The sequence below is a fragment of the Ctenopharyngodon idella genome, chromosome 15, assembly GCF_019924925.1.
Source record: "Ctenopharyngodon idella isolate HZGC_01 chromosome 15, HZGC01, whole genome shotgun sequence".
NCBI lineage: Eukaryota > Metazoa > Chordata > Actinopteri > Cypriniformes > Xenocyprididae > Ctenopharyngodon > Ctenopharyngodon idella.
In genome coordinates, this window is record NC_067234.1 from 35469963 (window position 1) to 35496143 (window position 26181).

Genomic DNA, 26181 nt, shown 5'->3' on the forward strand with positions numbered 1-26181 from the left:
GACCAGGGAGCTGGTGTTAGTGGTACATGACAAGTCCTTAGCTATATGCACCCCCAGGAACTTGGTGCTTCTCACTAACTCCAACACAGTGCTGGGTTATGAACCGTACGCTTCCCCCTGAAGTCAACAGTGACCTCTTTAGTCTTGTTGACATTCAGTGACAGGTTGTTGTTATCACACCAGATGACGAGCTGGTTAACTTCTTCTCTGTAGGCTGATGAGGCCCAGCACTGTTGTGTCATCTGCGAACTTAATGTCGACATTAAACAGTCGTGGGTCATCAGGGTGAACAACAGCGGGCCCAAGACACAGCCTTGGGGGACCCCCGGTGTTCAGGACGATGGTTCCAGAGGTTTTGTTCCCAACTCGTACTATCTGGGGTCTATCAGTGAGGAAGTCCAATATTCAGTTGCACAGTGGGGTGTTGATGCTTATTGGGCCAAGATTTATCACCAAGTGTTGGGGGATGACTGTGTTAAAGGTGGAGCTGAAATCAGTGAAGAGCATCCGCACATAATAGTTTTTGTTCCTCCAAATGCGCCAGGCTCGGATGAAATGCTGCTGCTGTGGCGGCATCGGTGGAGTGGTTAGGCTGGCGTGCAAACTGGAGTGCTGCCGGGAGTCTGGATGTGATGAGGCCTTTGACCAGCCTTTCAAAGCACTTCATCATGATGGGAGTGAGGGCTATTGGCAGTTGTCGTTGAGTGTTGATGCTGGTGACTACTTTGGCAATGGTATGATGGTAGTGGCCTTGAACTCTTTGTGGTTCCAAAGGTTGCTAATGCCGAGGAGGTGGGTGGTAGTGGGAATAAGCTCCTACTGTGCTCCTCAGAAGGCATGCATCTCAATTAGCCTCTGACAACCAAGTCCAGCTCCTGGCCTTCATCGTGGTTTAGCACCTAAACCCGGCAGAACCGTTTTCACTGACAGGAGAACAGGCGAAGGCGAGTCACTGGCGCCTTAAAACCACTTTTTCTTCGGGCAGATGGGGTCATTAACCTGGGGAGGTAGCCCTTCTAAGAGAAGGAAAACTCAAAAACCTCTGCTGCCTTACGGCTATACCCTGCCATGTGTAAAGCTTCAGGAGTCAACCCTGAGGATAAATCCGGAGTTGGAGTCCTGAAGGCAGTTCAGGGCTGCTTACAGCCCAGCTCTGGGAACTCCTGCGATGGCATCAAAACCAAGTTGTATTGGCTTTTGCCCTTCCCCTGGATCTTTCTGATGACGTGGAGAGGGGGTAGCTCGTCTAAAAGAAGGAAAACTCTGATTTCAAACCTCTGCTGCCTTGCAGCTATACCCAGGCTTCAGGAGTCAACCCTGAGGATAAATCCGGAGTTGAAGTCCTGAAGGCAGGACCTGAAGGGGGGAGGGGGCGGGGGGGGGGGGGGACCTGATGCATGGGTAACACACTGTTCTCCATAACTTTTTTCCCCAGGCTTCACGCACTAGAGTGGCCATTCCAGCTTCGATCAAAGCGGGCAGCAACAGTCTACTGGTTTGGACTGTTGAGTCACAGTCGATGCTGCACCGGTGATCGTCATCCAGCGTGATCCATGGTCTCGAGACTGGAGGAGGCCTATAGCGGCCTTGAAGCACGAGGGTATGATGGCTTGGCTTAGGGACATTTTTTAGATGTCCGTGAGGACGTCTGTCAGTTTGTCCACACATTCCCTGAGTACACACCCTGGTATATTGTCAGCTTTCTGTGGGTTGACCCTACGTAGGGTCCTTCGGACATCAGCTGTGTCAAGGCAGAGTTAAGTGCTTTCAGGAGCATATGTACCTCTCTGGTGAACCAGGGTTTCTGGTAGGCCCGTGTGGTGATATTCTTGACAACAATCACATTCTCCACACACTAAGATTTGAATCCTATCACAGACTCCCCTAGATTAACAGTGGCAGCCTCTGTGAAGATATTCCAATCCGTACATTCAAAGCAGTCCTGTAGTGCTGATCCCACTCCCTTTGACCATGTCCTTGTCTGTTTCACAGATGGCTTGCTCCTGGTTAGCAGTGGCCTGTATGCTGAAATCAGCATAACAGTGACGGTCGAATTTCTGAGGTGGGTGTTGGGGTGGGGTGGGGTGCACTGAAAGCCTGTTTGATGTTTGCATAAACTCGATCTAACATATTTTCTCCTCTGGTTGCGAAATTCACATGTTTGTAATAATGTAACTGTACCGTCCTCAGGTTGTCCTGATTAAAGTCCCCAGCGACGGGTTTAGACAGCCTGCTCTGCTCTGATTGGTCAGACGGCCCAGTCTGCTGTGAATGGTCGGAAACCAAATGCTCATTATCATATCTGAATCTTAGCACTCAACACAGTGATACGAACAATAACGATGGCGTCGGTTTTACCGTATCAATCTAAAGTGGATTTGCTTTGGCAGCAGAAAACAGCGTCTTCTCGACATGAACAACACGAACCAAACTCTTCCAGTCTCAGATACAACTACAGTGATTGAGGGCGGGGCAAAGAGACGCTGTTCACCGGCAGCCAATGAAAACCATAGGCTGGCATTATGCAAATTAGTTACAAACCTATCAAGGTTCATGCAGGAAGTGAGACGGGAATTACTGACGACTCGTTTCGGAAACGATTCTTCTTTTTAGGAGACAATAACTTCATCTACACTTTGACCTTTGAAACTTTGCAGACCTTTTACATTCACAAACAGCTCTATTACACACCACATGAAAGAGAGAGCATAATGGGGCACTTTAATAATTTAAATGCATATGATGTAACAAAAGGAGGCAGTTACCGTGGCAACAGTCTGTGTGTCGGCAAGGCAACTATGCGATGCTCTCTGCGCGTCTGTTCGTACAGCTCCTTCAGCGCGTGCGAGTGCAGCTGTGAGGACTTCCCTGTTACACACACATCAGTCGAAGACGTTTGCATCATTGAGTCTGTTACTTTCATTTTTATTACTGTGAAGCTGCAATGTATGGTGTGGAAGACCATTTCCGCCACATGAGAAAAAAAAAATCATGCTTTCGTAAATCATAATTGTGACATAAAATGTCGATATATGACATACAAAGTCATAATTAGGAGATTAAAAAGTCAAAATTATGATGTGAAAAGCAGAAATTGACATACGAGATAGAAAAGTCTAAATTTTGTCTTTCTGTCAATGACTTTTTACGTCATAATTTCGGCTTTTTTAAAATTATATATTTGTTCCCATTTCAGAGGGAAAATACATATAGAGAACAAGATAATTATGACCTTTTATGTCATAATTTCGACTTTTTATGTCACAATTATGTCAATAAAAGTATGTCATAAATTTGTCATGAAGTATGTCAATTTCGACTTATTTCATAATTTCAATTTAGTATGTCATAATTACGACTTTTTGTCATAATTGCAAATTTTTTTTATTTAATTTTTTTCCATTTCAGAGGGAAAATACATATAGAGAACAAGTTAATTGCAACTTAATATGTCATAATTTAAACTTTTCATCTCATGAATTTTGACTTTTTGACAATCGGTCTTTCAGTCAGAATTTCCACTTTTGTAGGACAATTTTGACTTTAATATCATAATTATTACTTTTTCAGTCAGAATTTTGACTTTTTGTGTCAATTTCAACTTTTTAATATCATAATTAGGACCTTTTACGTACTTACATACGACTTAATATGTCATAATTTCACCCTTTTATTTCATAAGTATGACTTTTTAAGTCTGAATTTCAAAGCATGTCAATATCGACATAAAATCAAAATTCTGACCTAAAAAGTCCTAATTATGATATTAAAGTCATAATTTCACATTTTTGTCATAATTATGACTTTTTAACTCTGAAATTCAACTTTTTATGTATGTCATAATTATGACTTTTAATGTCAATACCGACTTTAAGTCTGATTTTCAACCTTTTGTCATAATTTCGACTTTGTCAATTTCAACTTTCTTATAACATAATTAGGATTTTAAAATTTTGACTTAATTCATCATAATTTTGACTTTTTATGTCATAACTACTTTTTAAGTCTGAATTTCAACTTGTGTCAACATTGACTTTAATATCATAATTAGGAGTTTTTAAGTCAAAACACTTTAAGTCGAAATTTAGACTTAGTAAGTCATAATTTCAACCTTTATATCATAATTATAACTTAGTATGTCATAATTTAGACTTTTTGTCATTTGTCCTTTATAAAATGAATGATGTTTTTCCTTATGTGGCAGAAACAGGCTTGTATAAAGCACTACATAAATAAAGGTGATTCAGGTTCCTGACAGACTTGTCATGTTTTTCATAATCTTGTGGTTGATTGTTCCTCACCTGAGACGGACATTAACACGTTACCGATGGTGTAAACCCACACGCACTTGCCCGGAAACAGCTGAGAAAGAAAAAAAAACTCAAAACGAGAGAAATGGACCTGTGAATGTCATCATGATGTGTTTGGATCTCTCACCAGCTCCATGGTCGTCTCTGAGCCGTTGAGGTTTAGTGTGAAGATGCCCTCATCGGCCCCAAAAATCAGGTGCTGATCTAAACCAAACAAGAGAAGCGTTACTGAAGGTTTTCCTCTCTGAAAACGCTCCACCAGAGGACGGCGGACGCCTACCTTTAGTAACGGGATGTTCCCATGCGGTCGAGCAGTTGAGCTTCAGAGGACACCCGTGAAAGACCTTCCTGAAGAGAATCTGTCAGAGAGAGACGCTCGTCATCAACAAACACAGTATAACAAAATATAATATTGCTGACATTTTACAATAAGGATTCATTTCTTACACATGCTGCGACTTTTATTCAGAGTGACTTATATAATGCAGTTAACATCAAGCACAACACATCATTAGTACAAAACAAGGAATAATAGACGTTACATCACGTTTTCTGCTGGGTTTCAGTTTTTATCTGTCCTCACATTCAACTTTAACACAGTTTGTGACTGCTGGCAGTTTAGTTTCACTTTAAAATATTTTTCTCTCAACTGTGTAATTTTGCCCCGGTGAAACTTGACCTTATTCCCAGACAACATGCTGATCAGAGAGAAGTGAGGTCGGACACGTACCGGTGGTTTCTTGACCACTGGACTCACACACTCCACTGGATCCTGAACAAGAGCGAGAAACACAGAGTCAGACCAGCATGACAGCAGTGACGTGTCTCAACCCCAACTGAGATATCTGACTTCCTGTGAGAGTTCAGAGCATGAAACCGAGACGTTCTGCATTTGTGCAGTTGAGAAGATCAAACTGATCAAACAGATTTTACACAGAAAAATGAAGACGCTCTTGCTTTGCCAGAGTGTCCTGAAACTCAGCTGTAGGAGATCAGTAGATTTGAAAACAAGAGGCATCTTGTAAATGGTTACAGACGAACGCAATTAGAAACACAACAAACTCACGCAGAAACACGCGAGATGCATTCTTATTACATATTTTTGTCAGCTGCGTTATGCCTTAAGATGAAGCAGAACTGGAAGAGCTCAGCATGAGACGCACCTGCGGAGCTTGTCTGCGTCTTCTGTCCTTCTTAGGCGGCAGTTCAGGCGGCTGCAGCTCCGCTGGTGGATCCGTGTGGAAACTAGAGAACGCAGACGGATCTACACACACACACACACACACACACACAGTTATATGCAGTTCAGCTTCAGGAGACTCTATAACACTGTGCTTGTGTGAGACGGACACCTGAGTTGACGCTGCGTACGGAGCGCGGCCGCGGGACGGGTCGTGGCCGTGTGTGTGTCCCGCTGGACGTCCTGAACAACGGCGACGGGACGCTGATGAACAGAGCTTTACTGTGATCCTCCTCTGCTGTCACACTCTCCTCTGAACTCGTGCGGTGCTTCGGCTGCTCACAAACACACACACAGCAATATACTTCAAACATATTGAACAGAAATTAGTGTTTTTAGCCTTTTTATGAAATTATTTTCATCATGAGGACCAAGGCATATATATATAGAAGTTTTATATATTTCATGTATATATTTCATGTTTTATCAATTTTTATATATTCCAATATTTTATATTAATTTATTTAATATTTTGTATTTAAATTTTTGTTTTCATTTATTTTCATATTTATGACATGAATTGTATCTTTCAACATTTTAGCCATTTTATTAATTTATTTTCAAATTTATATGAATTATATATTTCAACATTTTACCCTTTTTATTAATTTATTTTCATATTTATGATATGAGTTATATATTTCAACATTTTAACCTTTTTATGAATTTATTTTCATATTTAGGATATGAATTATATATTTTAACATTTCAGCCATTTAATGAATTTTCATATTCATGATATGAATTATATATTTCAATATTTTAGCCTTTTGATTAATTTATTTTCATATTTAGGATATGAATTATATATTTCAATATTTTAGCCTTTTGATTAATTTATTTTCATATTTATATTCATATTTATATATTTCAACATTTTAGCCTTTTAATGAATTTATTTTCATATTTATGGTGAATTATAGATTTCAACATTTTAGCCTTTTGTTTAATTTATTTTCAGATTTATTATCATATTTATATATTTCAACATTTAAGCCTTTTTATGAATTTATTTTTATCAAATGTAAGCAGTCGGTAAAGACAGAAATGTTTTGAAGTCTCTGATGCAGTGGAGTGACTTACTTTGGGAGGAAGAGGAGGAGGAACTTCATCGCTGTACTGCAGTGTGCTGCTAAACAGAGAAGAAGAGAGACTTTGTCATATCCTTCATAATTTATAAAGAGATTGAGTGTGCTGTGGGATTATTGGTGAAGTACCTCACAGAATGACTGGCAGGTCTGTGGGCGGAGAAGAGAATCAAAAACGTGATTAACCACAGATACAATCACAGATTTAATGAGTTCTTTTACAACAAACCACACGCTCGACACAATCATGCGTTCATGCATTTGAAAGACTCTTTTATACAACAACAGTGTTCGAGGATATTGGGTGAATCGATAAAATGACCAATGAAATTACAGCAAAACAACGACGGAAGACACCCGTCTTAATCATGATGAACAATTAAAAAACCTCTGCTTCTCTGTTTCTAGCCAATTATTTAATTCCAAATCATAATTAGTTAATTAGTTCCCTGAAAAAAAGGTTCTAATCTGTGTTGTTATTGTTAAATAAGACTTAAAAATATTGATTAAAATAATATATTTATTTTTTTATTTAAATATAGCATTTTTATTAAAACATTAAATACAAATAAAATAAAATAAAATAAAATACTAGATGAAAACAAATTAAAAACATTAATAGAAAAATAAAAAGTTGTCTTGGCAACTGAAATGAAAAAAGTTGAAGTAACTTGAAATAAAAATAAAAGATAAATAGAATTATTAAAAAACTACTAAAACAAATAAAAATAAAAATAACAATAAATAATAATTTTTATTTAAATGTATAAATTTTAATAAAAATGTATAATAAAAATATAATAAAATGCAAATATTAGATGAAAAATGTAAAAACATTAATAGAAATATTGCCTTGGCAACTAACTGAAATAAATAAGTTGAAGTAACCTTAAATAAAAATGAAAGCTAAATAAAATTATATATATAAAAAAACTTAAAATATTGAAACTACAATTAAAATGAAAAAATATATTATTTATTGTTATAATTTATCTAAAATACATAATTTTTATAAACAAACAAACAAACAAATAAATAAAATATTAGATGAAAAATAAAAATATTTCCTTGGCAACTAACTAAAAAAAGTTGAATAAAACTTTTTATTCAATAAATTTAAAATATTAAATAAATACAAAAAAAAAAAAAAAATTATTAAATAAATATAAAAATAAATAAATTAAAATTAAAATGAAAACTGAAAAATATAACAATTGAAGCTCATTCAAAATGTTAATAAACACTATAAATGTATATAAGTAATAATAAAATAACAGAACAGAGAATTCGATTCAACTGATTAAATGTAAAGCTTGAATGAAGCGTCAGCCAAATGCATGAATATACAGTAAATGTGCAGTTTATGATCTGAGAAGAGGATAATATCTTACATTTCCACGTCATCGTAGTCGTCATCGGTGTCCACGCTCTCATCTCTGTCAGAAAGAGTTTATTCGAAATGTCAGCCGAACATCGACTGTATACGTGTGACATACTGTACATGAGTGAATGAACGTACCTGATGGACTGTTTACTGTACGTGAGCACAGGATTCGTCCACGGCCTTCCCGTCGTCCGTAACTACAAACACACGAATGAAAACAGCGAACAATGAACAATAAAACAAATACATTATGATCCCTCTTAATGTTTTTATTCTAAGTGGTGTGTAAATTTATGAGCATGACTAATTTACAGCTAATTATGACTACATCTACATTGACTACATTCCTTTTCTTGTTGTTATGCGTTTCCTGTTAAAACAGGAAGTTGGGCTGAAATAGCCAGTAATCTTTTGTTTTGTACACAGCCGTGAACATGATCTAGAAAGCATCTGATTGGACAAGCATTTGTGAATAAAGAGATGTCATCAATGTGTTTTCTGGAAGAGAAAAACTGTACACTTTAAATGTGTATATCTTTCAAAAATATGCATTTTGTCTACTTTCATTAGTACACGAGCATATAGAGGAGCTCAAAGACTTTAATTATCATAGGGAATATCTTCTGTTCAGACTGAGCTCACTTCTGAAGACAATTTTCAGCAATTTTCTCCTCAAAAGTTAAACACACACACTAACCGTTGCTTCTGGAGACTCTCGTTTGTCAGCGACTGGTCTCTGTGTGTAAATCTGTTCCACTGAAACACAGAAATCAGGGTTATAATGATGAAAGAGCGAGTATCTGTCTCTCAATAACACACACACACACACACACGAGTGTCTTACAGCTGATGTCAGAGTTCGTTCTCTCTGCCCGGTTGTGTCGGTTGATTGAGTGAATTCTTCTGAGTGAATGTGGCACAATAACCTGAGAGAGACAGACAGAGATAATATCACCACACTTACACATGATAAAACAGATGCTTGCTTTGAATTTGATCTTTCAAAGAGATTGGAGCTGCACTTGTGTGACTGAAATATCTGACTGAGACGAGTTTCAAAGAAGTCAAATGACTTGCCTAAAAGGGACTTGGAGTTTATGCTGGATTTAGTGCACAAATCGTAAATTTAGAGCATAAATCAAATTTGTCAGTTCAAGTTGCTTTCGGTTAAGACAGCTCAAACAGCTTCTCAAATTTGCCCCTATTTGGGTGTGAGCAAAAACACGCCGTTTTTGTGTGTGTCCCTTTAAATGCAAATGAGCTGCTGCTCCCGCCCCCTTTCCAGAAGAGGGCGGAGCTTTAACAGCTCAACAACAACAAAGCTGGAGAATCTCACACAGCCAAAATGAGGATTGTCAGTAACGGTGTTCAGCCTTACATTGTTCAAACCGGAGTCGACACTGATGGAGAGACTCAGGAAGAAGTTACAACTTTTAGACGTTTCTGAATGGTTAGTGGATAAATGTATGTAGTTGCTGTGGAGTTGATTCAACTCATCCACTAGCATGTGCGTCATGTTAATCTTTTGTGCGAAACCCAAATAGACGCCCACTATACATAGCGTACTTGTTTGCCAAACAGAGTCATACACACCAGGTTAACGTTTATGATTGATATCAAATGCTGTGAATGATCTAATATTTTTTCCAAAATATCGCTCGGACAGAAACGCTCCTTTTTTAGCAATCGATCTTGCCAGGGTCAACTTCAGGCTATCCAAGCTAACGAGACTCTAAATAACGAGACTCTATATCAGCATGCTTTGCTCCAACTTTTGCCATGATGATAGAACTAGTACACTGTTGTCGCTTGCGAAAACAAAATGGCGGCGCAGTGGGTGGAAACGTGCAGATTAAGGGGTGGTAAGCGAAATCTGAGCGGCTCGTTTTTTCACATGCTTGCAGAGGAAGGCTTATCAAAACAAAGTTACTGGGTTGTCCTTTTTCACGTTTTCTAAGTTTGTAGATGCACCGGTGACCCGACTAAAGCACCTAAACACGGAAAAAGTCAAATTTTCATGATATGTCCCCTTTAAGAAGATATAAAAAAGGTTTGTGTGCGAACAAGGTTCGATTTTAATTGTTACTCAGACAAAATCTTTGGTTTTGATCTGTCCTTTCAAATTATGGATACATTTGCGAACTTTTGTTTTCATTCAGATAACTGCTCAACGCCATATAAGGAGAAAAAGGAGGTGTAGAAACTATGCTTAAACTTGATTGGCTCTTTCGTGAATCGTAGTCCTATGGAAGCCCAATTCTGCCATAATTATGTCATAAAAGTCATAATCATGTGTGTGTGTGTGAGTGTGTGTGTGTGTGTACCTCCAAATCATCGTCATCTGTAGGTAAACAGACTTTGAGTTTCTCAGGGTGTTTGAGTTTGTCCAGTAGTTCGAGGGTTAATTCCTGTCTCAAAGACGGCTGCGTCACAAACAAGTGCTGAAAAAGACGCGTTCAGCTTCATGAATACACACACTTGTGCGTGAACACAACCCAACACAAAACACACACAGCTGGCAAACGTACCGTCAGCATCTTTTTGGCGCCGGGTCTCTTCTTTGGGTTCCTGATCAGCATGGACTTCACAAAGCTGTAGAACATGGTGGACCTGCAATAAGAGCAGCCGTGAGTGATTCGTTTGGTGTGCGATCGACCGGATGATGATGCTTTACTGCAGAACAACTCAGTCTCTTACCATTTGGATTTGTCTTTGAGTTTGGGAGGCTGATAGCCGCTCTTGGACATAAGGAACAAAACTCTGAGAAACCAGAAGCAGAAGCAGTGTTAGTCTTCTGAGTCAAATCACAATAATTATGAAATGACTTCAATTTCAGCTGTAAAGAAGCTCTACAGAAGACAATAATGTCATTATTCAGATCGAATCAGTTCAATGTTGATTCAGTTCAGTTCAATGACAGTAATGAAATCCGAGTGCATTCATATGTGTGTGTGTGTGTGTTGTGTTCACCTAAGAGGATGGACATCAAACATAGGTGGCTGTAGTTCTGCGAGTTCGATCGCTGTGATTCCCACAGACCAGATATCACACAGCTCATTATATCCGCCCTTAATCTCCACTGCGGCCACTTCCGGCGCCATCCTGTGGGAAAACACACGCTCACGACTGAGAACCGGCAGCTACTGCAGTCAGTGTTCACAGGTTTACATCAGTCCTTCAGGAAACTACACCGATCAGGCATAACATTATGACCACTGACAGGTATAACACTGATTATTAGCACAACAGCCAGTTTGAGGTGTTGACTTGGCCTCCAAATTCCCCAGATCTCAATCAATCGAGCATCTGTGGGATGTGTTGAACAAACAAGTCCGATCCATGGAGGCTCCACCTCGCAACTTACAGGACTTAAAGGATCTGCTGCTAACATCTTGGTGTCAGATACCACAGCACACCTTCAGGGGTCTAGAGGAGTCCATGCCTCGACGGGTCAGGGCTGTTTTGGTACCAACGCAATATTAGGAAGGTGGTCATAATGTTATGCCTGATCGGTGTAAATCTGCAGGACTGATATAACAACACTTCTGAGGAAGATCCCTGACAGCAACATAGTGTCGGCCCAGATCTGGCCCACATCTGGTCCGCATGTAATCCACATGTACCAGATCTGGGCCACATTCGGTTGCTGTCTGGGGAGCTAGTCACTGGATTCAACAATGCTTGTGAGCTTCATCAAACTGCAAAAATGACAGAAATACTGCTACAGGAACTTAGACAGATTAAAGAACAACAACAGTCAGAACTCTGTGGCATAAACAAGCCAGAAAGAAAACATCTCTCACCAATACGGCGTCCCAATGAAGGACATTCGACGGGCAAAAGTGGCTGTGATTTGTGCTGAGATGCCAAAGTCCGCTAAAAACAGTGAGGAAGAGATGTTAGACAGACAGATAGACAGATTGAGTGATACAGGTTTAATGGTGTTCAGTAATTCTACGAACCCAGTTTGACTTCTCCATGATCATTCAGAAGAATATTTGCACCCTGAAAAACACAAACTCAAAATAAGGGACTGAAACTGTTTGCTGATGGAGAGCTGTTTGGTTGTTAAGGTGTGAGGGACTTTACCTTGATATCTCTGTGGATCTTTTTCTGTCCGTGAAGATAATCAAGACCCTGACAGAGATAAAGACAGAGATGGAAATAGCAGGTGTGAATGACTTCTTGAAATAATTGTGCTCCGTTATAATGTGATCTGAGCTGTGCATTTTAAATGCATTTCACCTGTAGCATCTCTCGACAGATATAAGCGATCTGCTGCTCTGAGAGCGGACCGGTCACTGACAGAGAGACAGAAGATAATCACATGTCAGCTTTTCAATCATGTGTCTTAATGAAGACACACACACACACACACTGCATCTGACAGATCACTGATGACTTAGTTTGCGGGTTTCACTGCAAAAAATGATGTTCTTCCTCAGTGTTTCTGTCTTATTTTCCAGCACAAATATCTAAACATTCTTAAATCAAGATACATTTACTGGAGAAGCAAAATGACTGAAGATAAGTCTTTTTTTAAAAGTGAGTTTATGTTCTAAGAATGCTTTGGTTCATATTAAGTTCATATTAATAAACATATGAATTAATTCTGAACGTTCTGTGAACTTTTTTAAATGTTTTACAGTTTTTTATTGGTTATGGGAACATTCCATTTCATCATTCTTCAAACATTACGAGAACGTTACTTCTGAATGTTCTCTAAACGTTCCGAAATGTTACTGGAAGAAACGTTTGTTCGTAACTTTGAGAGAACATTGCCAGAACGTTAGCTAAAGTTCTGAGTTCATTCCGTTAGCTGGGAAGAAAATCTTTAATATATATTTTGCTTTTCCAGTAAATGTATCTTGATTTAAGAATGTTTAGATGTTTGTACTGGAAACAAGACAGAAATACTGAGGAAGAACATCAGTTTTACAATCTGGATGCAAAAGCATTGACAGTAATGGAATTAAACATTTTCCAAGCAACATTTAAATCACAGATATGTTGTTAGGTTATAGTTGATGTGATAATCGAACACTTTCGTCACACAAACACAGACACTGTGGAGTTCAGTGCTGTTTTAGAGAGTGACCCAAAGGCTCTGAAAGGTCAAAGACATTAAAATGACATTAAAAACAGGAAACCAAGTCAATGAGATAAAACATTTGTGTGTGAGAGAGACGACAGATCCTCTTTACCGTGGTAAATGTCCTGCAGAGATCCTCCACCGCAGTACTCCATACAGATCCACAGCTTATTCATCCTACAACACAAGTGAACATTTACACTCAGTTGTCTTATTTAAAAGGTTAATTTAAAAAGCAACTATCCAGCTAACAGGGAATGTTCTCAGAACGGTCCAGCAAGGTTCTCTCAAAGTTATAAACGAACATTCTTCAAGTAACATTAATAGAACGTTCGTTCAAAGTTATCTGTGCTTTACAGTTTTTTTTACAATCACTACGACCCATTTCTCAATACTTAGGTCACTATTTCAAAACTCTTCACACAGTTCTCCTAACTAACCAACTATCAACTTCAGCACAGCAGTTAATTTCACATTCAAAAACTACCAAAACTCTTCATTCATGTCTCAAATCAACTCTTTCTTCCAGAACACTAGCAAAGGTTTCATCCAACAAACTCACTCTGTCACTCATAAAACAATGACCCCTAAAAATAGGCACCACTATGCAATTATTTATTCAGTAGAAATTCTTTACAAAACAAGAATGACACTCTCTAATGCTTAGAATTCACTGCAGTATTGTTACACAGTATTACATTACTGTATAAAATTATTCCTAAATTTCCCCCTTTTGTATAGATAGCAATGAAATTGAAAAGACTAACATCTGTGTAGGTGTTCAGCTACATCTAATTGTTTTGATAGCTATACATTTTTTAGATTTGGAATATATTTAAATACGATATTCAATATACGATGTCGGAATGCATCATGTTGCCTTTTCCCAACAATTCCTTGCTTCTCTGCGAGCGTCTCTCACCTGATGTAACTGCCGTGATATGCCACAATGTTGCCGTGTTTACAGCTCTTCACCATCACGATCTCTTGCTGGATGACAGAGAAATCGTCCTCTGTGAAAGACAGACAGACTGTGAGCGGGAAACAGTGTTTGACAAGATTTAAAGCAGGGGTCTCAAACTCCGCTCTTGGAGGGGCACACCTGCTTGGAAGTTTTCCTGAAAAGCTTGATTATTTGCATTAGGTGTGTTTAATTAGAGTTGGAGCTGAACTCTACAGGGCTGCGGCCCTCCAGGAACTGAGTTTGAGTATATAATTCAGTATACAATTGTGTGATACTGGACAGAAGCTGGACGCAGGTCTTACCAGGCTCCATTTTGATGATTTTAATGGCTGCCAATTCCCCATTCTGTTTATTACGTGCCTGAAAACACACACATGTTGAGTTTTCATGTTTTATAGGGACATTCCAATGATTTTTATACTGTACAAACTGTATATTCTCTCCCACAACACTAAAGGCCCGTTCACACCAAGAAAGATGACTATAAAGATAACTATATTAGTGTCCCCACCAGCGGATGATATCATTCTGTTTATTATAAAGGAGTGCTTGTCTGTCACTTTAAATACTCAAGCTCATGACAACAGGATGGATTCTGATTGGCTGTAATTCTGGATTCTGATTGTTCTTTCTCATTATTTGGCTCAGTTGGAGCATATACAGATTGAACAGGAGCGGTACAAGGATTGAGCCTTGGGGGACTCCGCATGTCATGGATGTCCAATCAGACTTATGGTCACCATAATAACCTCTCCCTTCTAAGTAATTAATAATTATAATAATAATTCCTTACATTTATATATCGCTTTTCTGGGTACTCAAAGTGCTTTACATATGGAAGGGGAAAATCTCCTCAACCACCACCAATGTGCAGCATCCACCTGGATGATGCGACGGCAGCCATATTGCGCCAGAACATCCACCACACACCAGCTTATTGGTGGAGTGATAAAGCCAATCAGTATATGGGGATGATTAGGAGGCCATGATAGACAGAGGCCAATGGGCAAATGTGGCCAGGATGTCGGGGTTACACTCCTACTCTTTTCGAAGGACATCCTGGGATTTTTAATGACCACAGAGAGTCAGGACCTCGGTTTAACGTCTCATCTGAAGGACGGTGCTTTTTGACAGTATAGTGTCCCCATCACTATACTGGGGTGTTAGGACCCACACAGACCACAGGGTGAGCCTCACTAACACCTCTTTCAGCAGCAACCTAATTTTCCCAGGAGGTCTCCCATCCAAGTACTAACCAGGCTCAGCCCTGCTTAGCTTCAGTGGGCAACCAGTCTTGGCCTACAGGGTGATATGGCTGTAAGTATGACCTGAACCATTTAAGGACCATCCCAGAAAGCCCGACCCAGTTTTCCAGCCTGTCAAGAAGTATGTTGTGATCGACCGTGTCAAACGCAGCACTGAGGTCGAGTAGTACCAGCACTGATATTTTGAAATTGGACATAATAGCTATGCTCTGAGGTTGCGATCTGATCTGTTTTACCCCAGTGCAGCTCAAGGATGTGCTGATCGCCTTTCTGATATTATTGATTTTGTCAGAGAAGAAGGAAGCAAACTCACAGCATTTGCTGTCTGAGAGCATTTCACTGGGAGTCTGAATTGGGGGGTTTGTTAGTCTCTCTACAGTAGCAAAAAGAGTGCATGTGTTGTTTATGTTGCTGTTTATAATATTTGAGAAGAAGGTCTGTCTAGCTTTGCCTAAAATAAAGTTGTTCTGAAAGCGATTCTAACGATATCGTTTCTCTGTGCCGTTATTGTTATAGCTGTGGTGGGAACTCTGCTATTCTTTAATACTGAGAACGATTTTTAGAACCGTAACTTTATTGTTATCTTTACAGTTATCGTGTGAACGGGCCTTAACCCTACCCATCACAGAAAACTTTCTGCATTTTTACATTTTCAAAAAACATCACTTAGTATGATTTACAAGCTGTTTTCATCATGGGGACCAAAAAATGTGCACACAAAGTTATGGATTTTGTATATTGCCATCGTTGTGATGACATTTTGTCCACATAACATAGGGTTTACCAGGATCACACACACTCACACACACACACAGTTAACAGAAGAACCGAGGCTGTCACCATCTCCTGCGTCGACCTGGCTGAGAGTGCTAGATTTTACCTTCATCTTGATCATCAATATTTTATATGTCCTCCCATAATATTCTGATTAATGCTCAACACATATGGGTTTATGAATTTAAACTGTATTCATTTATGCATGTGAAATTTTCAGGAACAAAAGGCCTGAGAATGGGTTGTAACATGTACCAAAATAAATCCCACTGTCCACAACTTCTGCATTTTCACACAAAACACGAACATGAAAATACCATATGTATATAAACAGACAAACTGGAGGAAAAAACAGTCGCTTGACTCGAGTGGAAAGTTGGTCGGAGAGTTGTGTTCCTGATGGTGGTGTGATCTGACACACACAAACACTCCTACACACTCACAGCCATGAGTCGCAGCAGTAAACAGGTCAGTATCTGCTGATGAACGCTCTCTCAGTTCATTAACTGTGACACATGATGATCCATGAACTCTCACAGCGTTTGTCATTAAGATCATTTAACAAAGCTGCTTACACACGATTCATTCAAAGCATCAGAATGAAGACTTCAGATGAATCGTTTGATTTGAAAAAACTCTTATATTCTCTGAGGTTTGTTTCTTGGTTAAAAACCATTTGTGACAATTTCTGGATGTGGTTTGAACATCTATTTGTGCTCTTTTGATGACACCAGAGACAGACGCAGATATGTGCAGTAGAAATGGTGGACTCTTCACAGATGCTGCAGCTGATAAAACAGTTAATATAACTGCAGACGTTTCCTTTAAACACACAGAGAGAAAGAAGCAAGTGACAGATAACTAACATAAACTCTCACTTCTGCATTTCTCCTCCTTGAATAACACCTGCTACAAACACACAACACACCTAACACACATCTATCTGTCCATCTATCTATCTATCTATCTATCTATCTATCTATCTATCTATCTATCTATCTATCTGTCCGTCTGTCTGTCCGTCCGACCGTCTATCTATCTATCTATCTATCTATCTATCTATCTATCTATCTATCCGTACATCTGTCCGTCTATCTATCTATCTATCTATCTATCTATCTATCTATCTATCTATCTATCTATCTATCTATCTATCTATCTGTCTGTCTGTCTATCTATCTATCTATCTATCTATCTATCTATCCATCTGTCCGTCCATCTGTCCATCTGTCTATCAGTCTATCTATCTATCTATCTATCTTAGGTTTTGCTACATTATGAGGACATGGCTAAATAAACACAATAAAAATGTAAAAATACAAAAAGAGGTGACAGAAAATATCATTAGCTCAGGATAAAAACCATTATGACAATGAAAAGTCTGCATAATGGTAAGAGTTCCAGCATGTGTTCATGTAGTTTACTGTCTGTGTGTGAGTAATACTGTCTGTCTTATGTCACTGGAAACACCACATTTCATTCCATTCCATTTCATATAAACAACTAACCTTAACCGTGTGTGTGTGTGTGTGTGTGTGTGTGTGTGTGTGGATGTCCCAGTGTGGGCGGGTCAGAACACTCTGCAGGGGCGGAACAATTCCACAGCCACACCACCTGACCTCACAGAAAACACAACAGATTCCCCCCGTCTCACACACTGTCTGCCTCACAATCATGTTCACGTGTTTCTGATCAAACTGAAAGCACACAGATATGAGATGAACTTTGTGTTTTTGTTCTCTTGCTGTAAAACAAGCTGAACTGGTTGTCTGGAGTCGTGTGGGCGATGAGGGAAAACAGCGTTGATGTCTGACAGGTTCTTTAAATCAGGAACTAATGAACACACTTATATGATGTCAAAGGCCAAGCTGTTAGAATTTGAAATTACAGATTCAATACAAGAACTTGAGGAAAAATATTCATTTAAAAGGTATTCTAGAATGTAAAACATCTCAAACACTCAATTTAGGCATTTCAGATGACAGACATTCATCTATGTGATCAAAAAGACCACGTGTTTTTGACATTCTGAATGGAATTAGACTGGCATATTTAAACTAAATGATTGTTCAGTTAAAATGTTGTTTAACAGACTGTATTAAATTGATAATAAATAAATTAAATATGATAATTCTTCATAATTTACTGTAGGTCTATTTCACTGGACCAGATTCATACTTTGACAATAACGCTGAGTTGAATCTAATCTACTATAGTAGTATCATAACAATAGTCCATATGACTAGTGCACTGTATTTTAAGTCTCCTATCTTTCTATCATCTTTTACTCAACCGCATTTCGTTCATTTTATGTGTCAGTGAATTATTCACAAATTTCCCCCCTCCTGAAATGTTTCACCAAGTTTAACTTTAGTGATGTCAAACATCATTGGTTTTTACACACCTCAGAGAACATTCAGAATAACGTTCCTGTAATGTTCGCAGAATGATAAAATGGAATGTTCCCTTAACGTTCACATAACTAAGAAAAACATTTTTAAATCATTTAAAAACCGGACGTTCAGAGAACATTCAGGAATAATGTTTTCATAACTTAATGGGAATGTTAGCAAAACATTCTTGGAACATGTTTTTGTTAGCTGGGATGATTGGATGAAACTTTAATGATGCTTTTAAGGTGTTTTTTTTATCCTTTTAGAAGCTCAGCATCCATTTACATTCACATTGGCTGTATGTAAAAGAGCTGCGTGAACATCCTGCAAAATATCTCCTGTTGTACGGAGAGAATACATGATGACAGAATCCTGTAAGAGACATTAGGACATTAAAGCTAAGGTGTGCAGTTTTACAGAGGCTAGCAATAGCAAGCTTGCTTTAAAGGTGGAATGTGTAAATTTTAGGAGGATCTATTGACAAAAATGCAACATAATTATGCTTTCAGTGGTGTATAAAGACCTTACATAATGAACCGGTATGTTTTTGTTACCTTAGAATGAGCCATTTCTATCTACATACACAGCGGATCCCCTTACATGTTATGTCGCCATTTTGTTTCTACAGTAGCGCTAAACTGACAAAGCGTGTTTGCTTGACTGGCTACTGTCTTCTGTCTCAGACGACGACATCTTTGTCCTGTGTTGGCCACTGTAGCGTCTCTATATTGCAATTCGCAACCTCACCGCTAGATGGCGCTAAAATTTACACACTGCACCTTTAAAATTATAAGATCCCACCCTGCAAAGCGTTAAATTACCTCATGTCTCAAAGCGCATAACATTAGAATAATAATGAACATAAACAACTTACAGAGCTCTTGTACCACCTGACTGCTGCAGATTAATTTCGGCGTTGATAGTGTTGACGTAGAAAAACAAAAATCTGAGTCTGAGGTTGTGAACAGCTCCGGAGCAGAAACATGCTAACAATGTGTTAATACATGCTAACAAATTCATGCAACTATGTATTAATTCATGCTAGAAACATGCAAGCAGTTTGCTAATTCATGATAGAAACATCCTAAAACATGTTAGCAATGCGATAATTTGAAAATTAAAATAGAAAAACCATGGTTTGTGCTAACTGATGCTAGAAACATGTTAATAAATGTGCTAAATCATGTTAGCAATGTGGTAATTCATGCTAGAAACATGCAACAGTTTGCTAATTCATGCTAGCAGTGCACTAATTCATGCCAGCAACATGTTAAAACATGGCTTGTGCTAACTGATGCTAGAAACATGCTAACAATGTGTTAATACATGCTAAGAACATGCTAATTCATGCTAGCAATGCACTAATTCATGCTAGAAACATGTTAAAACGTGGTTTGTGCTAACTGATGCTAGAAACATGCTAGCAATGCATTAAATCATGTTAGAAATGTGGTAATTCATGATAGAAACATGCAGTTTGCTAATTCATGCTAGCAATGCACTAATTCATGCTAACAACATGTTAAAACATGGTTTGTGCTAACTGATGTTAGAAACATGCTAACAATGTGTTAATACATGCTAGCAATGTGTTAATTTATGCAACTATTAATTCATGCTAGAAACATGCAAACAGTTTGCTAATTCATGATAGAAACATGCTAAAACATGTTAGCAATGCGTTAATTTGAAAATTAAAATAAAAAAACATGGTTTGTGCTAACTGATGCTAGAAACATACTAGCAAATGTGTTAAATCATGTTAGCAATGTGTAATTCATGCTAGAATCATGATAGCAATATGATATATAATGCTAACTATTAATTACTGTTAATTCATGCTGTTAACTCATGCTAACAACATGCTAAAACATGGTTTGTGTTAAATGATGATAGAAACAAGCTAGCAATGTATTAAATCATGTTAGAAATGTGTTAATTCATGCTAGAAACATGCAAACAGTTTGCTAATCCATGCTAGCAATGCACCAATTCATGCTAGCAAAATGCTAAAACATGGTTTGTGTTAAATGATGCTAGAAACAAGAGACAATTACACACTGCACCTTTAAAATTATAAGATCCCACCCTGCAAAGCGTTAAATTACCTCATGTCTCAAAGCGCATAACATTAGAATAATAATGAACGTAAACAACTTACAGAGCTCTTGTACCACCTGACTGCTGCAGTTTAATTTCGGCGTTGATAGTGTTGACGTAGAAAAACAAAAATCTGAGTCTGAGGTTGTGAACAGCTCCGGAGCAGAACGTCACGGGTTGTGATCTCTTAAGTAAGGTAGTTATGGCGTGAACGCAGCATAAGCTCGTTGTTTTGTTTCAGGAGGAGCTGTAAAAGGTGGCTACTGTTTGTTTACGGTGTCATGAGAAATCAAGTCCCCCACCAGGAATCGTGTCTCCTTTAGGACCATAATCATAATGCCTGATCAAAGGTAGGACTAATTCTAATCTATTTAACTGTTGTATGATGTTTAATACATAAAGTGCACAAACAACATGCTTTACATATAAAATGAATGCCTATGTATTGCATAATAAAACAAACTGGAAACACAAAATTATGCTAAAAACATTTTTTTTATAAGGATAAGGATTGTTGCAACATACTATGTTCTGTAAAATGTAATTTAATATTAATTTTACACAATAATAGCAATGTGGTATAATACTATAATAAGTTTGTAACAAATTAATTGTAATGCTAAGTACACACAAACATTATTAATCTGAAACATGTAATTGGGAACTATATTGGGAGCAAAAAAAAAAAAAAAAAAACCTAATATAGTATATGCTATGCTAGCATATAAGCTATCTAAAAACATTAAGAATGAGAAATGCTTGATTTCACAACCTGTACTAGTATATGAACAATGTAATATGAAAGACATTAATGGTCATTATAATGCATTTTAAACTACATAAATCATAACGTGATTTCGCAGGAATTGTAATCAGGCACTAAAAATACTACCTATTAAAAAGTCAGTTAAACCAATGGGATCGCTCAGGGTCCTAAAGGAGACCTGATTCCTGGGGGGACTCGATTTCTTACCACACCGGTGCAGTGACAAATTGGGTCCCCCCTGAAATCAGGTCTCCATTAGGACCCCATGCGATCCCATTGGTTCAAATGACTTTTAATAGGCACTCTTTATAGTGCCTGTTTACAAATACTACAAAATCATGTTATGATAAATGCTGTTTCAACTATGTTATAATGACCATTTATGTCTGTATTAGTTAGCTTATGTACTAGCACAGCATACAGATACCCGATTAGCCTGATAGCTTAGCTTATATACGCATTTGCACTTACCCTACATCATTTTTAATGTAATTATGTGTTAAATTAAGTGTTAAATGTCCAAATATTTCAGTTATAAATAAAACAAATGATGTTCAATTATTCACTTATAGTCTAGCATAATTATTATTTATTAATTAACAGTTAATCAAGTGTAAGAGATTATGTTAAATTGGTTTTATCATGCACTAAATTGTTTTCTTACACATTATATAGTAAACTATATGTGCATTTTAAATTAATAACATTCGTATATACTCGATTTCTCACCACACCAGGACTCGGTGACTCTGTATAACCTCATCATGAAACGCGCTGATGACATGTGATTTCTGCACGAGAAGGGTGGGCGGAGTTATGCAAATACATAGGATGACAGGCAGGTAGGCCATCCGGATCGAATGCAATGATTGGATGAATATGTTTTGGTCCTGAGACTTCCACAGAAGTACATTTTTTAAATATTTAGACACTTCTGTTATTGATTGCTATCAGGATGTGAAGAGAGTTTCAACCAGTTTTGCAAAAAGTGTTGCCTACTCTAGGTTTAATCAAGTTGCTGATGTCATATTTACTCTGTGCTGACAAATCTAGGACATAAAATCATTTCCATTCGACATCGCAACAAATCGGTCAGAGAGAGAGAGAGAGACGGATGATGCAGTCTGTCTGATTTGCATACTGCAGATGCTCGGCTGTGAAACACAGCAGTGATGGTGAAGCATGAAAAGCTGTTAATGTTTATTCTCTAAAATGGCACAGATGGGGTTCACGGCCAGTGTTTGCTTACTCTGGAGTATTTTACTAGCTGCTACAGGTGAAACATTGTCACACACAAAGGTGCTTTTGAGAGGAAAGAGGAAGCAGTGGTGCGGTGCATCTACACCACACGCTCCTCTACAGCCGCGTCGTGTTTTACAGTAAATAAGCTTGAACGTCGGCGACGATGATGGATAGCGGAGCTCTATCACCATTCTGTTACAGGTGACTGAAAACTGGACAACACACTGCAGCTCTATAATGACAGGAATCACATGCGCTTCCTCACAATGACATCACACTGAGAACACCATGACATCACAGTTGCATAATCCCCCTTCACGTTTCTGAATGAGTCGGTCAGATTTAGCAGGGAACGTTCAGGGGTGTGTTTCCCAAAAGCATCGTTAGCCACCTAACATCGCAAGTTCCGTCGCTACTAACACAGTCAAACGATTTGGTGTTTCCCGAAAACATAGCTCAAACGAACATTCGCAAACTGCGTCGCAAACTTCTGTGGTTGGAACGACAGCTCTCGAGCTGTGGTTAGAACACTTTCTTGTTTTTATGACTTTTAGGACTTAATAAATCGTTATTTTGAGCAAAATAAGCAAGCTGACATTATAAGTACAATGTATATCTTTTATTTCAAATATATATACAAATGGCATTTGCATATTTTAGTTTGTCAAGAGATTAAGCACTGTTTTTGAAGAGCGGCATGTGCCAAAGACTTTATACATAGAAAGACGGTGCACTCGTATTATTATGAATGGGAGAAAGTGCAACACGCAATATGGCGGAATAAGTCCCGCCTTCTAAATAAGAGCCAATCAGCGATTGGTAAAGTCATCATGTCACTGCAGCTGTCGTTAGAAGCTCCGCTTCCTATAGAGACGTGCACTTAGGACTGCGCATGCACATTTTCTTGATCCAGCCTGAAAAATGCAGTTTTTTGTCATGATTCGAGTGTTTAGAAACAAAATTTTATGAGACAGTTGTTGTCAGATTTCATTGGTGATTTCAAATATGAAATTTAATCGAAAGCTTGGTGAACAGCTTTGGAGAATTTGATGTTTCCCCATTCAAAGAGATAGAAGCTGCACTTGCATGCCTGAGAAGCGTTTCTAAGATGGCCGCCGAGTGAAATGACTTGTCTTAAAGGGACTTCGGCATGTGCGTACGTGCTCTAGTATCTAAGAACAAGCTGATGATTAGGACTGCACATTCGCATTTTCTTGATCCAGCCTGAAAAATGCAGTTTTTGTCATGATTCGAGCGTTTAGTAACAAACAACGAGCCGATGATTAAATCTAAAGCAAAATAACTGTTAGTCCTCAGATGCCATGTCCGTAATTTATAGCAAAATTAGTTCGATCTCAAATAAATTTATTTAAAGAAGTTATTACTCACCACCTGCGTGACATCATTCACCAACGTGGCTGAACGACAGGTTTTCGACAGTACGGTTTCGGGAAACAGTCGTAACTAGCTAGTTGATTCGTTCAATGATGCATCATACTGTGGTAGTGAAGCAACGAGTTATGTCATTGTACGGGAAACGCACCCCAGCAAGGTTCTCTCAAAATTACGAACAAACGTTTTCCAGTACCATTAACAGAGTGTTCATTCGACGATATCTGGCCTTTAATAATGTTCTCAAAATGTTAGCACAAAAACGTTACTTATACAGTGTTTTTTTTTTTAGTTGAAACATTTTTTAAATGTAACTACTTGTTCAGAGAACATTCAAAAGTAACATTCCCATAATGTTTGAAGAATGATAAAATGGAATGTTCACATAACCAAGATTTTTTTTTTTTTGAAACATTTAATGTTTTAATTTTGCAATTATGGGAAACATTATGGGAATGTTACTTCTGAATGTTCTCTGAATGTTCTGAAACAAGTAGTAACATTTAAAGATGTTAAACGAACATCCAACTAAAACATTTCTGGAATAAATAAATAAATAATGTTTTTATACTAACATTTTGAGAACATTATTAAAGACAAGATAACTCTGAATGAACGTTATAACTTAGAGAGAACCTTTCCAGAATGTTCCTGGGCACATGATGCTGGTGTTCGGATCAGCGCCGGTTCTGATCTCCAGTGTGACCTTCACAGGCCTGTGACATAAGAGCGGATGTGGCGCGTTTGACCCGTGAACCAACACACACACACACACTGTGGAACTTGGATATCTAAATGGGGACATTGCAAAAACTTCTATGTTTTTTACATACAGCCAGTTATAAATATTATAACTTAACTCTAACACACACACACACACTAACCCTGACAGAAAACCTCATGCATTTTTACAATGTTATTAAAATGAATTTACCTTATCTTTATACGGTTTTACAAATGAGGATGTCACCAAAAGAAGGTTTTGAGAGGTTTTGTCATATTTCGCTCACTTTTTGTACAAATTAGTCCTCAAAATATGGCTGTACAAACACACACACACCTTCACTCATGAGTAAGTGTGAAAAGAGTTACACACATATTTAGAGGCAGATGACAAAAACAGCCTTAAAAATGATAGAGAGACAGGCATGAAACAAACTGAATATTTGTGATCAACACATTTAAAATTTAATGTTTGTGGTTCACCGTGTCACACATAAAGTGAGTGAATGATCAGAAACAACACACAACAATTTCAACAGTTTAGCTGAACTGAGACACAAAACTTTTGCCCCAAATACCAACACACACACACACACACACACACACACACACACACACACACACACACACACACACACACACACACACACACCTCCTTAACAAACCCTTTTCTTTAAAAGCTGTGAATTGAGCAGAAAGGCAGAGAAAGAGAACCAGGAGTGAAGCAGGTACCTTATAAACTTCTCCATACGTTCCTCCACCGACACGCAGCAGAATCTCAAAGTCATCCTGAGGGTTTCGTGTGGAGATCTCCAGAGCGTCCATCATCACACGAACACACACCACCACTCACAGCATGAGTGTGTGTGTATGTGATCACTGCTGCAGGAAAACTGACACACACACACACACACACACACACACTAGAATGTACAACCTCTTCCTCTCTCTCACCTCATTTACATCTTGCTTTATTTCCTGTTTAGGGTGTGTGTGTAAGAGAGAGAGAGAAAGAGAGTTTGAGAATTTAAAACCAAAGTGTGAAAGTATATCAGTTTAGGCTATTTGTTGTGTGGTGGAGAATCTAACAGACACAACAGAGAGAGAGAGAAGCAGAACTAAACTTTTAGATGACCCAGATGCATGAAAATGATGTTCTTCCTCAATATATAAATATCTAAACATTCTTAAATCAAAATACATTTACTGGAGAAGCAAACAAAAGTTTTGTTGTCTGAAAATGTATTAAAATTATTCTTCAAACAAGAATGGGGTAATTTATTCAATGCTTAGCACCTTATTTTGCATTTTTATGGGAAGTTATTGTATATTTCCTTGTCATTACTTGTTTTATATAATGCATTGGCAATATGATTTGCAAACACAATCATGCAAATGAAGTACTTTAAACTGAACTGAATTAAATTGAAATCTTTTTTTGTTGTGCG

General features: G+C 38.0%; 1 protein-coding gene across 2 annotated transcripts in view; it reads right to left on the reverse strand.

Moving 5' to 3' along the window:
- The window catches only part of LOC127496176 (mitogen-activated protein kinase kinase kinase kinase 5), a 31679-nt gene extending 5984 nt beyond the window's left edge, over positions 1-25695 (reverse strand). The window contains exons 1-25 of one of the 2 annotated variants that reach the window (XM_051863863.1): positions 25466-25695; positions 14381-14438; positions 14037-14127; positions 13227-13291; positions 12268-12323; positions 12112-12159; positions 11985-12027; positions 11826-11898; positions 10993-11124; positions 10720-10782; positions 10551-10632; positions 10347-10463; positions 8867-8948; positions 8720-8778; positions 8158-8219; positions 8030-8074; positions 6768-6788; positions 6634-6679; positions 5663-5825; positions 5474-5574; positions 5041-5082; positions 4591-4669; positions 4438-4514; positions 4302-4362; positions 2766-2868 (exon numbers count right to left, since the gene is read on the reverse strand). In XM_051863863.1, the coding sequence (XP_051719823.1) occupies positions 2766-2868; positions 4302-4362; positions 4438-4514; positions 4591-4669; positions 5041-5082; positions 5474-5574; positions 5663-5825; positions 6634-6679; positions 6768-6788; positions 8030-8074; positions 8158-8219; positions 8720-8778; positions 8867-8948; positions 10347-10463; positions 10551-10632; positions 10720-10782; positions 10993-11124; positions 11826-11898; positions 11985-12027; positions 12112-12159; positions 12268-12323; positions 13227-13291; positions 14037-14127; positions 14381-14438; positions 25466-25561 (1865 nt within the window). In that variant the 5' untranslated portion in view covers positions 25562-25695. Of the gene's footprint in view, positions 1-2765; positions 2869-4301; positions 4363-4437; positions 4515-4590; positions 4670-5040; positions 5083-5473; positions 5575-5662; positions 5826-6633; positions 6683-6767; positions 6789-8029; positions 8075-8157; positions 8220-8719; positions 8779-8866; positions 8949-10346; positions 10464-10550; positions 10633-10719; positions 10783-10992; positions 11125-11825; positions 11899-11984; positions 12028-12111; positions 12160-12267; positions 12324-13226; positions 13292-14036; positions 14128-14380; positions 14439-25465 lie in introns of both variants that reach the window. The other variant, XM_051863862.1, reaches the window with a different exon arrangement.
- Positions 25696-26181: the final 486 nt, after the last annotated feature.